The 15,942-nt window shown below is 39.6% G+C and overlaps 1 protein-coding gene across 1 annotated transcript in view; it reads right to left on the bottom strand.

Annotated features, from left to right (window-relative positions):
• Positions 1 to 382: 382 nt before the first annotated feature.
• The window catches only part of GCC2 (GRIP and coiled-coil domain containing 2), a 65,312-nt gene continuing 49,752 nt past the window's right edge, over positions 383 to 15,942 (bottom strand). Inside the window, exons 22-23 of the mRNA XM_035001902.1 lie at positions 15,404 to 15,605; positions 383 to 2,027 (exon numbers count right to left, since the gene is read on the bottom strand). Of these exons, the coding sequence (XP_034857793.1) occupies positions 1,957 to 2,027; positions 15,404 to 15,605 (273 nt within the window). The 3' untranslated portion in view covers positions 383 to 1,956. The remainder of the gene's footprint in view (positions 2,028 to 15,403; positions 15,606 to 15,942) is intronic.

Here is a 15,942-nt window from a genome sequence, read left to right as displayed (position 1 = left end):
AGTTAAGCAGTTCAGTTACACCTCTCCCGAAGTTTGTTTAAAGGAATATAATTCTTGATCATATACTGTTTGGAACATAAGCAAAACTCACTGTATACAAGAGATGTTTTACATAACAGAGGAGGCTGGAACTTGCGAGGTGCCCAAAGAAAGGCTAAGTGTGGCTCCCAGTTCCAGCTGGAAGGTAGATGTCAGGTATGGAAGGCACCATGATCTACACATCACATACCAAAAGGTTAATTTATGTTCTCTCAAGTACCTGATACTCTAGGTCCCAACTGTCTAAAGACAGTAGTAAGGGAATGTGCAATGCCAATTCATAGACTAACTCAAAAACTCCAAACAGACAATGTCTAACAGAAAAAGAGTAGGCATAAAAATATGATATGCAGTTAAACATATTTAATAGAAATATTAAAATAATCATTACATTTCCTCTTGCTGAAACCATGAAAGAATATCACTTTGTAATCAAAGTAATTTTATCATGCAAAAAGGTATTTTTGTTACTACATTCATAAGTAGAGACTATATTTCAAAACAAGTTTACACAGACTTCAAAAAGGCGTAGACTTACAGTGAAATTTATTTAAATACTATTACAGTTAAATTGTATGCTGCTGGCATATGCATATTCACAGTTTATAAAGTAAAAAAAACCCACTAAACTTTTAAAGTCAGCTCTGAAATGGATGCATGTTCATTAATACATTCACTAGTTAGGTCTATTCTTCTAAAATAGGAGGAAAGACAGATATAGGAGATATTTTGTAAAGAACAAACTCAACATGTCAGCAGCAAATTTCAGTTAAATTAAATCGGAAACGAATATTCTGAGTAACCAAAGTACAAAGTCAGTTCACCAGCTGAGAATGAAAATCAGAGTATAAATTGGAAGGCTTAAGGGAACTTTACAGAGCATATTGTGTGGTGATTTTTAAACAAATATTAAAAAGAGAATTCTCAAATTTATGATTTAAGAACACAATTTTGATCTTGTCAATAAAATATATTCAGAGGCATCAAAGGCGGGTAACACCACAAGACCTGTGAAAATGTGACACTGCCCTCGAAGGCGTCTTCCCGAAGTTCCTTGTGATGAACATGGGAAGCACCGCTCTCCTATTAGATACAGTGCTGAAGGACACAGTCAATGTTCTGGTAAGTTTTTACTGGGGGAGATGGAAAGAACTCTCAAAACAGATTCATGGCTTAAAAGTAGATGAACCCTCTCAAGAGCCTGGAGAGACAGCACAGAATCACCCCAAGGTAATGAGCTGGTCCCCTATGTTCATGCTCTGTGTCACAACAGCCAACACTAGGGTTTCTGACAACATAATGAGTTTTGAGATAATATATTTTAAAGAAAAAAAGAACAGTTCATTTAAAAGTTACTAAATAAAATGTTAAGTCTCATAATTAACTGCACATATTTGCTTTATAATCCCTTAATAAACATGTCAACTTTATGAATAAAGCATTTCCTTCATATTCTAATTACATTTGCTTTAACAATTTATAATAATAATCTATCTGCAAGTTTGCTCTTGCAATAAATAGTCTTGTAACATTATTTTCAAAACCTAAATTCCAGTTGGGACTGTACCAAAATTTAACTTTGAAATTCACAGTACTGCCCAGAAACAGGCAGGTCCTGAGGTTCCACAGGAGGAGGGAGTGACTTCGTTCTTGGTGTTTTCATCTGGCAGCATGCTTGGGAGGTCACAGAGTCAAAGGACTGTGGGCTGGTATCAACACTTCAGGCTGCTGTACTTTTACTTCATACTTTCACTTCAAGCGGAGACTTTTTAAATACATCTGACGTACGTATGTACAAATATATGTAGATGTGAATATACACACACACTTTTGGACAAAAGAATGACAGCAATATACGTGAAACTTTTTTTGCCAAATGGATTCTATTTGGTTAATAAATAATGTTTTCCTGTTAATCTATCGAAGTCCAGACCAACTATGTAGATAGGATGCCCATCCGGAGGAACGGGAAGCATTTTCTTCCTCACCTTTGGGGAGTTAAAAAAGAAAAAAAGTGCATTAATCTTCTCATAACATACTTTGACGTTACAAATCTGTTCTTGAATTTTCAGTATTTGTCTTTCTCCATTAGACAATTCCAAAATAAAGACCCCAGCACAACTAAGTATTATTGACAATAAGGGGAATTTGTACATTCTTTTTATAACAGAAGACTTTATGTAACTTAGAAACAAAACCCAAAAGTTGTGTGGTGAACCTCAAAACTAAACCAAGACAAACGAAAAACAACTGTTTTTAATCATTCCGAAATCAGGTATATGAGGTATAATTTACTTGTAGTACAATTCATCCTCTTTAGGTGTAGCACCACCATCCCCACCTTTTTGCCTTTTCTAGAAAGTCATATGAATTGGAGCACATCATGTATCTTTTGAATGTGGTTCCTTCCACTTAGCAGGATGCATCTGAGAATTGTCCATGATCCTGTGGGTATTGGTAGTTCATTCCTTTTTACTGCTGAGTAGGATTCCACTGTGTGGCTGTACCAGTTTGTTTTATTCATTTACCAGTGAAAGATATCTGCATTGTTTCTAGTTTTTTTCCAATTTAAAATAAATCTGCTCTAAACATTTATGTATGGGTTTTTAATGTTAAAAAATTTATTGAGAAATAATCTACGTGAGATTCACCCTTTTAAAGTGTATAATTCAGTGGTTAGGTTTGTGCAATTTTTTTGTGTGAGTATAGTCTTTCATTTCTCTTGGATAGATACCTCAGAGTGGGACTGTTGTTGTATAATGAGTGTATTTAACTTTATAAAATAATGCCAAACTTTTCTAAGGCAGTTATATCACTTTGTATTGAGTGTTCCAGTTTCTCTTTTTATCTTTTTTATGATCTACACAAACAAATCCTATCTTAAAATTCAGAAAAATTCTAGGCTTCCAAGAAAATTTCTGATAAGGCCTCCTTTACTGTTTTCTTCTTACTATGATTTGTACATTAATATATATGATTTGAAAGTTTTACAACCTTAAAAAAAGGTGAACATCTCTTCTCATTACATGTCCTTTCCCTCCTCCCCTTCCCTCCCCAGATATGACCACTATTAAATTCAGTATGCTCCCTTCCAGACACCCTTCTGTGTTGTCAAACACATGTATGTATCACAAATGACCTCAGGCAAAGAAGCATTTCCAAAATTTTACACAGAGGACTTCCTATAGTTTATAAGCCATTTTCTTTTTTTTTTTTTAAAGATTTTATTTATTTATTTGACAGAGAGACACAGCGAGAGAGGGAACACAAGCAGGGGGAGCGGGAGAGGGAGAAGCAGGCTTCCTGCCGAGCAGGGAGCCCGATGCGGGGCTCAATCCCAGCACCCTGGGATCATGACCTGAGCTGAAGCCAGACGCTTAACGACTGAGCCACCCAGGTGCCCCTAAGCCATTTTCATTTCTTTTTCTGTTCATTGGTTTTATCCATGTATTAGTTATGAACTGCTGTGTAACAAATCACTGCAAACTTACTAGCTTAAACAGTACACATTATCTCAGCTTCCATGGGTCAGGAGACCAGGTAGGAAGGGCTTAGCCAGATCCTCAGGGTCTTTCACAAGGCTGCAATCAAGGTGTTGGCCAGGAATGGGTCTCATCTGAAGGACTGACTAGAGAAGGATCTGCTTCCATATGCATGTGGTAAATGGCAGAATTCAGTGCCTCAAAGGCTGCTGGAGCCACAGCCTCAGCTCCTTGCCACAGGGGCTTTTTTTTAAATTAAGATTTTATTTATTTATTTGAGAAAGAGAAAGAGCACACCAGTGAGGGGGAGTGGCATTGGGAGAGGGAGAAGCAGACTCCCCACTGCGCAGGGAACCTGATGCAAGGCTTGATCCCAGGACCCCAAGATCATGACCTGAGCCGAAGGCAGATGCTTAACCTACTGAGCCACCCAGGCGTCCCCAAATGGCCTCTTTAATAATGTCAGCTTGCAAGTGGAGAAGGCGAGAGTCTGCTAATGAGACAGAAGTCACAAGCTAACCTAATCATGGAAGTGACACCCTGTCACCTTTGCTGTATTCTACTGGTTAGAAACAAGTCACTAGGCCAGTCTAATGGCCATTCAAGGGGAGAGAGTTACATAAAGACATGAATGCCTAGAGGGCACCATGGTGGCAGATTTTTTAAAAGTCAGTCTTCCCATAGTCTGCATGGAGAAGAGCTTCTAGAAAGCTGGAGGAAGTGATACTGTTAAGGGATGGAAAACTGGGTACTGACTGCTTTCTCCCATCAGAGGGGGTGGTGGCCTTGCTCCCAAGAATGATGAAAGCCAGGGGCCTCCATTTCCTAAATGAAATGCAGAGATCTCTGTACGTTCATCTGGAATGAATGGTGCACTCTGAGTATAAGTCTTGTGACACAACAAAAATTCAGCCGTGTCTCTGATCTGGCAGGACTCTTCCCTGTACAGACTGTTCCTGGCAGCTGTTCATGTCCTTAGGTAAGTAAGGACCACAGAAAGGCTGAGATAGGGTGCATTTGCTCCTGCCCTGAGTAACTGTTCTTTTCTGATAAGGTTCTACGTCCTCTGCAAACCAAATCAGACACTTACAGTGAGTATGAGTGTGTTCTCTTCCTGTCAGTCTGGAGATGACCAAAAAAGCTTGATAGTCTTGGCCTTTTTTCCTCTTTTTTTTTTTTTTTCCTTAATTGAGGTAAAATTGGCATATAACCTTATATTAGCTTCAGGTCTTTTTCCTCTTTATTTACTTCTACAGAGTATTAGACTTTGGTAATGTTGTACAGTAAGTAACAATACACAGCTCTGTAAATTATAACCTAGTTGGGGAGTAAAGATGTAGAGAAGCAACTTTCAGCTTTTACTTGAGCAGCAAAGTTGAGATTCCAGTCTTGCAAAGAGAAGCACTATATGACTGACTTACTTAGGGAGTGAACCCTGCTTACCTCAAGTTGTGTCTCAAGAAGAAAAGAAAAATGTAATCTGTGAACAGCAGTGGGATCTAACATGCAGGAAGCAGGGTGAGTTAACCTGTGCACTGCAGGCAAGCAACAATCTACACTTGTCAGTGTCTTCACATTACTTGTTTTGAAACTAATGCAGCACTTTGTATTTTTTTGCCTTATATAGAGATGCCACAGGGAGCTTTGAGTAGCTCAGGACACTTGCCTGGGGTGTGAGTTGGGTCATTAAAGGGTGTTTGTTACAGGGAGTTTGACATCATTTGCCAGAGTTGGATAACCTACTTTATCCCCTAAGCTAATGTTTCTCAAATACTTGTGACCCAGACCCACAAAAAGGCAAACATTTTATATCAGGAGCTGATACAGTCAGACAGATAGCAAATTCCACCCATATACCCAGAGAATTTCAAGAAACAATTCTTACCCTTACAAGATTCAATGTATTCTGGTGTTTGTCTCATTTTCTCAATTAAAAAAAATATTCTGGATGTGATTCACCAAATTAATTTCAACATCCATTAGTGATTAGCAACCCAAATGAAAAATACTGGTATAAACTCTATACAAAATCAGAGATTGTAAACACTGCTTCAAAGGAGATGAAGGAGGCAAGAGTACTTGTGCTTTTTACTCCTCTGATCCCATTCCTTTCAGTGCCAGAAGAGCAGCCCTCAGACTCTCTCTTCTGGCACCCCAGACATGTATACATGGTCTGTTGTCCTGAAGGCCTTGGTAAAGAAATGTCCTTGGTCTGGCTGGTGAGGCTCAGGACTCTTACTGCAGCATGATGACAAGTTTCCTGTGCATGACATTCCTTCTTGCAACTCAGACCTTTCACTCAGGTTTTCCTTATACATGAAGTACATTGCTATGCATTTCCAATGAAGGCAAATTCTTAAAGTTTCTATCAGAAAGGATCTCGAAAAATATTTCTTCAAGGTTGACAGTTATTTCTTATAGCATGCTAAAGACAGTACTTCACCAATGCTGCTGAGAAGTCCACTGTGAGCCTGTCACTCCTTTAAAGGCAATGAGGTAATGGGTCTTCTTTTTTTAAATTTAATTTAATTTTATTATATTAGTCATCATACAATAAAGCATTAGTGTTTGATGTAATGATCCATGATTCATTGCTTTTGTATAACACCCAGTGCTCCATGCAGTACGTGCCCTCCTTAATACCCATCACTGGGCTAACCCATCCTCCCATCCCCCTCCCCTCTAAAACCCTCAGTTTGTTTCTTGGGAGTCCATAGTCTCTCATGGTTCATCTCCCCCTTCGATTTCTCCCCGTTCGTTTTTCCCTTCCTTCTCCTAAAGTCCTCCATGCTATTCCTTATGTTCCACAAATAAGTGAAAACATATGATAATTGACTCTCTCTGCTTGACTTATTTCACTTAGCATAATCTCCTCCAGTCCCATCCATGTTGATGCAAAAGTTCGGTATTCACCCTTTCTGATGGCTGAGTAATATTCTGTTATACATGGATCACATCTTCTTTATCCATTCATCTGTTGAAGGGCATCTCGGCTCTTTCCACAGTTTGGCTATTGCAGACACTGCTGCTATGAACATTGGGGTGCATATGGCCCTTCTTTTCACTACATCTGTGTCTTTGGGGTACATACCTAGTAGTGCAATTGCTGGGTCATAGGGTAGCTCTATTTTTAATTTTTTGAGGAACCTCCACGCTGTTTTCCAAAGTGACTGCACTAATCTGCATTCCCACCGAGAGTGTATCTTTCTCCACAACCCCACTAACATTTGTTTCTTGCCTTGTCCATTTTTGCCATTCTAGCTGGTGTAAGGTGGTATCTCAATGTGGTTTTGATTTGAATTTCCCTGATGGCTAATGATGATGAACATTTCTTCATGTGTCTGTTAGCCATTTGTATTCTTCTTTTGAGAAGTGTCTGTTCATGTCTTCTGCCCACTTTTGGACTTACTTGTTCTTTGGGTGCTGAGTTTGAGAAGTTCTTTATAGATCTTGGAAATCTGCGCTTTGTCTGTAGTGTCATTTGCAAGTATCTTCTCCCATTCTGTGGGTTGCCTCTTTTTATTGTTGACTGTTTCCTTTGCTGTGCAGAAGCTTTTTATCTTGATGAAGTCCAAAAGTTCATTTTTGCTTTTGTTTCACTAGCTTTTGGAGATGTATCTTGAAAGAAGTTGCTGTGGCCAATGTCAAAGAGGTTACTGTCTATGTTCTCCTCTAGGATTTTGATGGATTCCTGTCTCACACTGAGGTCTTTCATCCATTCTGAGTTTATCTTTGTGTATGGTGTTAGAGAATGGTCGTGCTTCATTCTTCTGTATATAGCTGTCCAATTTTCCCAGCACCATTTATTGCAGAGACTGTCTTTTTCCCATTGCATATTTTTTCCTGCTTTGTTGAAGATTATTTGACCACAGAGCTGAGGGTCCATATCTGGGCTCTCTATTCTGTTCCACTGGTCTGTCTGTTTTTGTGCCAGTACCATGCTGTCTTGGTGATCGCTGATTTTAATACAGCTTAAAATCAGGCAATGTGATGCCCCCAGCTTTGTTTTTCTTTTTCAACATTTCCTTGGAGATTCAGGGTCTTTTCTGATTCCATACCAATTCTAGGATTGTTTGTTCCAGCACTTTGAAAAATGTCATTGGAATTTTGATCGGGATGGCGTTTGAAGGTATAGATTGCTCTGGGTAGCATAGACATTTTAACAATGTTTATTCTTCTGATCCATGAGCATGGAATGTTTTTCCATCTTTTTGTGTCTTTTTCAATTTCTTTCATGAGTGTTCTGTAGTTTCTAGAGTATAGATCCTTTACTTCTTTGGTTAAGTTTATTCTGAGGTATCTTATGGTTTTTGGTGCTATTGTAAATGGAACTGTTTCTCTAATTTCTCTTTCTACAGTTGCATTGTTAGTGTATAAGAAAGCAACTGATTTCTGTGCATTAATTTTGTATCCTGTTACATTACTGAATTGCTCTATGAGTTCTAGTAATTTGGGGGTGGAGTCTTTTGGGTTTTCCACATAAAGTGTTATGTCATCTGTGAAGAGAGAGAATTTGACTTCTTTGCCAATTTGAATACCTTTTATTTCTCCTTTTGTTGTCTGATTGCTGTTGCTAGGACTTCTAGTACAATGTTGAACAATAGTGGTGAGTGGACATCCTTGACGTGCTCTTGATCTTAAGGGAAAGGCTCTCAGCTTTTCCCCCATTGAGGATGATGTTCGTTTTGGGGTTTTCATAGACGGATTTTATGAATTTGAGGAATGTTCCCTCTATCCCTATACTCTGAAGAGTTTTAATCAGGAAAGGATGTTGTATTTTGTCAAATGCTTTTTCTGCATCAATTGAGAGGACCATATGGTTCTTCTATCTCCTCTTATTAATGTGTTCTGTCGCACTGATTGATTGGCGAATGTTGAACCACCCTTGCATCCCAGGGATAAATCCCACTTGGTTGTGGTGGATGATCCTTTTAATGTATTGTTGGATCCTATTGGCTAGGATCTTATTGAGAATTTTGGAATCCATATTCATCAGGGATATCGGTCTGAAATTCTCCTCTTTAATGGGGTCTTTGCCTGGTTTGGGGATTAAGGTAATGCTGGCCTCATAGAATGAGTCTGGAAGCTTCCCTTCTGCTTCTATTTTTTGAAACAGCTTCAGGAGAATAGGTGTTATTTCTTCTTTGAATGTTCGGTAGAATTCCCCAGGGAATCCATCAGGCCCTGGACTCTTGCTTTTTGGGAGGTTTTTGATCATGGCTTCCATCTCATTACTGGTTATTGGCCTGTTCAGGTTGTCAATTTCTTCCTGTTTCAGTCTTGGGAGTTTATAGGTTTCCAGGAAGGCCTCCATTTCATCCAGATTGCTCAGTTTATTGGCATATAGATGTTGATAATAATTTCTAATAATTGTATTTATTTCCTTGGTGTTAGTCGTGATCTCTCCCCTTTCATTCATAATTTTATTAATTTGGGTCCTTTCTCTTTTCTTTTGGATAAGTCTGGCCAGGGGTTTATCGATCTTATTAATTCTTTCAAAGAAGCAGCTTCTAGTTTTGTTGATCTGATCTGTATTTCTGGTTTCTAATTCATTGATCTCTGCTCTGATCTTAATTATTTCTCTTCTAATGCATGGCTTAGGCATCATTTGTTGCTTTTTCTCTAGTTCTTTAAGGTGTAGAGTTAGTTGGTGAATTTGGGATTTTTCTATTTTTTTGAATGAGGCTTGGTTGGCTATGTATTTCCCCCTTAGGACCACCTTTGCAGTATCCCATAGGTTGGACCGATGTGTTTTCATTCTCATTGATTTCCATGAATTGTTTTTCTTTGATTTCCTGGTTGACCCAAACATTCTTGAGCAGAGTTCTCCTTAGCTTCCAAGTGTTTGAATTTCTTCCAAATTTTTCTTGTGGTTGAGTTCCAGTTTTAAAGCATTATGGTCTGAGAATATGCAGGGAATAATCTCAATCTTTTGGTATCGGTAGAGACCTGATTTGTGATCCAGTATGTGGTCTATTCTGGAGAAAGTTCTGTGTGCGCTCAAGAAGAATAAGTATTCTGTTGTTTGAGGGTGGAATGTTCTGTATATATCTATAAGGTTCATCTGGTCCAGTGTGTCATTCAAAGTTCTTGTTTCTTTGTTGATTTTTTGCTTAGATGATCTGTCTATTGCTGAGAGTGGAGTGTTAAGGTCTCCTACAATTAACGTATTGTTATCAATATGACTCTTTATTTTAGTTAACAGTTGGCTTATGTAGATGGCTGCTCCCAGGTTGGGGCATAGATATTTACAATTGTTAGATCTTTTGTTGGATGGAACCTTTAAGAATGACAGAGTGTCCTTCTGTGTCTCTAAATACAGTCTTTAGCTTAAAATCTACTTTGTCTGATAAAAGAATTGCTACCCTAGCTTTCTTTTGAGGTCCGCTGGCATGGAAGATGTATCTCCATCCATTCACTTTAAGTCTGGATGTATCTTCAGGTTCAAAATGAGCCTCTTGTAGACGGCATATGGATTGGTCCTGTCTTTTTATTCAATCTGCAGCCCTGTACCATTTTATGGGAGCATTTAGGCTGTTCACGTTCAGAGTGATATTGAAAGATACGAATTTATTGTCATCCTGTTGCCTGTGAAGTCCTTGTTTCTATAGATCATCTCTGTAAATTTCTGTTCTATATCACTCTTGGGGTCTTTCTCCTTTTATAGAACCCCCCTTAGTATTTCTTGCAGGGCCAGCTTAGTGGTCACATATTCTTTCAGTTTCTGCCAGTCTTGGAAACTCTGCATCTCTCCATCCATTCTAAATGACAGCCTTGCCGGACAAAGTATTCTTGGCTGCATGTTCCTTTCATTTAGTACCCTGCATTTGTCTTGCCAGCCCTTTCTGGCTTGCCAGGTTTCTGTGGATAGGTCTGACGTTATTCTGATGTTCCTCCCTCTGTACATAAGGAATCTCTTCCCCCTAACTGCCCTTAAGATGGTTTCCTTTGTTCTAAGATTTGTGAGTTTTACTATTACATGCCGGGGTGTTGGCCTGTTTTCCTTGATCTTGGGAGGGGTCCCCTCTGCCTCTAGGACACAAATGTTTGTTTCATTCCCCAGATTAGGGAAGTTCTCAGCTACGATTTGCTCAAATATATCTTCTAGTCCTCTCTTTCTCTCCACCCTCTGAGGGATCCCAATAATTCTGACATTGGAACGTTTCATGGTGTCACTTATTTCTCTGATTCTGTTTTCATGGATTTTGAGTTGTTTCTCCCTGGCTTCCTCTTTTTTCTTCTTTTCTATCAATTGGTCTTCTAGATCACTAATTCGTTCTTCTGCCTCACTTACCCACAGCTGTTAGACCATCTAGATTAGATTGGATCTCATTGGTAACATTTTTAAGTTCTGCCAATTCAGCTTTCATTTCTGCCCTTGGAGACTCTATGTTGCCATTAATCGATTTCTCCATTCTAGTATTGTCTTCACAACTGCTACCCTGAATTCCATTTCTGACATCTTGGTTATATCTGTATCCATTTGTAAATCTGTGGCAGAAGTCACAGTCTTGAACCATGAGAGATGATGGAGTCTGAAAAACAAACTGAGGGTTCTAGAGGGGAAGGGGTGGGAGGATGGGTTAGCCTGGTGATGGGTATTAAAGAGGGCATGTTCTGCATGGAGCACTGGGTGTTATACGCAAACAATGAATCATGGAACACTACATCAAAAACTAATGATGTAATGTATGGTGATTAACATAACATAAAAAAAAAAGAAGTCACAGTCTCTGAGTCTTTCCTATCTTGGGGGCTCTTCCTCCTAGTCATTCTATTGATGGGTGGTTTGGGAATGGACAGAGTCCAAATTACTGACCACAACCCAAGCAAGATGCACCTGGTTTATAGGGACCTTAGGGTTATTGGCCTCTTGTTCTCCCAGCCTGTCTTCTGGGGGAGAGGACTGCCACACTGTTACTCAAGCAACCCTATTTGGGCAGAGTTGCCTTGTCCCCAGTTGGGGGGGGATGGGTTCAGTGAAAACCGTTTTTTTTTTTTGGGATTTTGTTCTCTGGCGGCTTTCCCTGCTGGCTTTCCGCGTCTCTTCCGAGAGTCAGAGTGAAGAGATGGTTTCCAACCCTCTGCCTCAGAGCAGAGATCACAGTCTGTTCTTCAGTGCACTCACCAGGCCACACTATCCCCGTTTCTGTCTGTGCTGCTATAAATTGCAGCAACCTGGGTTATGCGCCCCTCAGGAGGGCTCCCAGTCCTCAACTCCACTTCGGGCACAGGGGCACGTCTCTGCCCTTTGTGCTTCTAAAACCGCCAGCCGCCCCAGTTCGCATGTGAGGCCCTGCTGCTCCAGATGTCAGTCTGAGAGGCTGCCCTAAAGTCCTTTCCCCGCCACTACCAGTCTGTGAGTCTGTGCCCTGTCCCCAACGTAGGAGGCTTTCGTGAACTGGTGGTACAGGATCCTGACAGCTCCCTCTCCCTTCCGTTTATCTTCCAATATCTAACCACAGAATCACAACTCCCCGCTTCACAGCTCAAAACCAACTGCCTGCAATATTCTGTTTGTAGAGATCCAGATATAGCTTCTTACATCTCAGGCTGATTTTGTGGGTGTTCAGAGTGGTCTGGTAGATATCCAGCTCAATTCCGGGGACCAGTGGGAATAGGGTCCCCTACTCCTCCGCCATCTTTTCAAACTCCGGCAATGGGTCTTCTTTTGAGGACTTTTCTCTGTCCCTTTTGGTGGGCAGTTTCACTTTTATGTGAAGAGGTAGACTTCCTTTTATTTATTCTACTTGAAATTGTATTGAGATTTTTCAAATGTGTGAATGGATGTCCTTCAGCAGCTCTGAAAAATTTTCATTCTCTTCAAATACTGTCTCTACCTCATTCTTTCCTCTCCTTCTAGAACTTCAATTATCAAATATATGTTGGTTGTCTTCATTCTATCCTCTATTTCTATTACCCACTCTTTCAGTTTTTTCTTCCATTGTTTTGTTTCTCTCTGCTGAATTCTAAATAATTCCTTCTGACCTACCTTTCAGTTCAATAATTCTTGCTTAAGCCATATCTCTATCTGCTGCCAGACCATAACTATTTTTAATTCAATTTTTATAAGTTTTCTTTTGTTTGCTCATGTAAATAAGAGATAAGAAGTGAATAACCTTTCAAAGGTACACTAGTTTAAGTTTAATAATGGGGGGGGTCTTCCTATACGTTTATAGGACTTAGCAAAAAACCTGTCTTAGAGTTCTGGGTTTCTAATGAACTTCTTATATGTCTCCTATGCGATGATCGATAACATCTGTGTTACCAGAACACTTAGGTTAGTCTGTTTGAGATCTTTTATTTATTTATTTATTTATTTATTTTTTAATTTATTCATGAGAGACAGAGAGAGAGACAGAGGCAGAGGGAGAAGCAGGCTCCCCACGGAGCAGGGAGCCCGATGCGGGACTCGATCCCAGGACCCTGGGATCATGACCTGAGCCGAAGGCAGATGCTTAACCGACTGAGCCACCCAGGCATCCCTGTTTGAGATCTTTTAATCAACATATCCTCAACTTACAGGAGTCACTTGCGTGTTAGTAACATCTATATTACATTAAACATGCTGGGCTTTTAGAAGGATTATTAGATATGCTAAATATTTGAGATATCACTGAAGTATGTTTTAATTTAAAAAAACACATATTCTTCCTAAAGTCCTGATTAATTTTACAATGAAAAAAACAGTTTTAGCTTTGGTAGAATAAGCAAAAAGTAATATATAAAAGCAAATTTGTGATTTAGGATAACTACATTACCAAAAAATGTACATGATGTATTCTTATTTTGGATCTTGTGACAAAAATACTATTGCGGCTAAGGTAATGTATCCTACAATTAGCAGACCTGAGATTACTATCAGTATTGAGAACCTTCCTCCCTCATTATTACACAGATGTATTGTAACAAAACAGTTTCAAAGAAACAATCAGCACTACTATGAAGTATTTCTGAAAAACCAAACCAAAAACAACAACAAAAAACCTCCCCCAAACCACAGCCAAATCATCAGTCGTCTAGATCAGGGGTTCTTGAGGTATGGTCACCAGACCAGGTGAACTTGATAAAACTGCAAACTTTTGGGTTCCACCCTAAATTTACTGAATCAGAAACTGTTGGGGGGAGAGGGGGTGGCCAGCAATCTGAGTTTAATCATCTCCCCAGATGATTCTGACACTTGTTCCATTTTAAGGACCACTCTCCAGCATTATCAGTTTAGTCCAGATTTTAGGATGTTAAAGAGCACCAGCATGGGGCACTTGGGTGGCTCAGCTGGTTAAGTGTCTGACTTTGGCTCAGGTCATGATCTCAGGGTTCTGGGATTGACTCCTGCAGGGAGTCTGCTTGTCCCTTTCCCTCTGCCCCTCCCCGTGCTCATGCGCACGCATTCTCTCTCTCAAATAAATAAAATCTTAAGGAAAAAAAAAGGCACCAACATGATGGCATAAGCCAGTCAAAAGTGGGACAACTAGACATTTTGGGCCTACTGATGTGATGTCTCAGAAAGTACACAACACTAACTATGAGGGATTTTTATCTCCCACCCTGTCCAATTACACCTGGATCTAATCAGAGATCTGACTTCCTATTTATAGGCAACAATGGAACAACTTAAATGCTATCTCAAAGTGCCAAATCCAGAACTGAGCTTCTGTAGGACAAATGACCAGTTTCTTCAACTAATAATTGACATATTACAAAAAGGAACATGGAAATGCTATAGATAACAAAAACAAAACAGAGCTTAAGGGATATCAACCAAATGCAATGTGTGAGCCCTATTAAGATGCTGTATAAAGACATCTGCAATAATGGGAACAGTGGGCACGAACTGGGTGTAGATGGCAGAGGAGTCTGATACACAGTGAAGTGTTTGCTGGGGAAATCATGATGTGTGGGATCTGCTTTAAAATCTCTAGCCTTGGGGCACCTGGGTAGCCTAGTTGGTTAAGTGTCTGCCTTCAGCTCAGGTCATGATTCCAGGGTCCTGGGATCGAGCTCCTCTGCCTTGGGCTCCCTCTCCCTCTGCCTGAAGCTCCCTCTGCTTGTGCTCTCTCTCCCTCTCTCTGTCAAATAAATAAATAAAATCATAAAAAAACCCCAAACTCTAGCTCTTGCTATTCCCCTGTCAAAAGAAGTCTGACCATGAAAATTGTTAAAGATGAGTGAGAGCTACAGGGACATGACAGCATTCTGCCTGTATTTGCTTGAAAAGGTCACTAACAAAAACATTTTAAATTAACAAAAATGAAACCATGATCCTTAAGTGCATCCTTAAGATGCAGTCTGAAATCAGGTAACTACAGCAGTTGTATGCAAATCATTTTAAAGGAGTTTATGAAATCACAGTGTTAAATCTATTTGCCACAAAAATCTAAGCTCCGAATACAGGACAGCTTTAAAACTGTCTGCCTTGAGAAACGGGACTGTTGGGTACGCTGTGTACCAAATGTTGGGCCATATGACTCTGCTGACTCTAGAATTTGGTGGGGGAAGGGGTGGGGGGGGGGAGGAGTAGGAAAGAATAAGCTAATACATGTTAAAAAATTATGATATAAAATAAAACCACATTCTTTGATAGAATTCAATCTAGAACTACATGTTTAATTTTCAAAGATCTAACTAAACACTGTATTGTATTTTGCTGCATCTTAAAGTTATATTATGTACTATAATTGCCCTAACGTGTTAAAACATTAGCTTTTCAAATCTAGTCACAGGTTACACATACGATAGAACTCACCCAAATGAACAAAATTTAAATGTTTTAAGTACAGCGTCACGAAAAAATTTGTAAGCACACACACAAAGTCTCAACCACAAGGCCAACATTTAGTGTAAGTTATGCAACAGGAGTTTTAATACTTTCCTTCACCTACCTTGAGCAATTGCAGTCAGTTTTCCCTTTTCTTCAGGGCTGAGCTGCAACATTGTATCTATAACAGGAAGGAGCCTCTCTTTCTCACTACCTGGTTTCAGGAAAATGAATTGTAGCAAGACATTCTTCAAGTATTCCAGGTTAGCTACAGACTTTTCTCGTTCCTGATTTCTTTCCAATCTTCTTATTTCACTTTTGAGGAGCTGATGTTGGAGAAATGAGTTAAAAATGAATTTTTGGAGCTTCAGGTTAAACATGGCAGACTGAACCCATGTACTCTTCTTCTCTTCCCCCTTAAATGCCCCCCAAAATAACTATAACGGAGAGATTAGGAGAGAAGAAAAAAAATAGATGAGAAATACCAAGAAATTCCTACAAGATGGGAAGCAGATAAAATGGAAGAGACTCAGCCCAATGGCTCACCCAGTACCACTGACAAGAGGACAGAACGGATCCTGCAGAAACATCAAGAAGTTTCTGCCTCAAAGTACAGGGGAGCATGGGAACTGGGGTCAAAAACTGAGGACTGATGTCAAGTCC

The sequence above is a fragment of the Mirounga leonina genome, unplaced genomic scaffold (genome assembly GCF_011800145.1).
Source record: "Mirounga leonina isolate KUSES-001 unplaced genomic scaffold, KU_Mleo_1.0 Mir_125, whole genome shotgun sequence".
NCBI lineage: Eukaryota > Metazoa > Chordata > Mammalia > Carnivora > Phocidae > Mirounga > Mirounga leonina.
The sequence above is the reverse complement of the archived record's forward strand: the minus strand, read 5'-3'. Positions and strand labels throughout refer to the sequence as shown.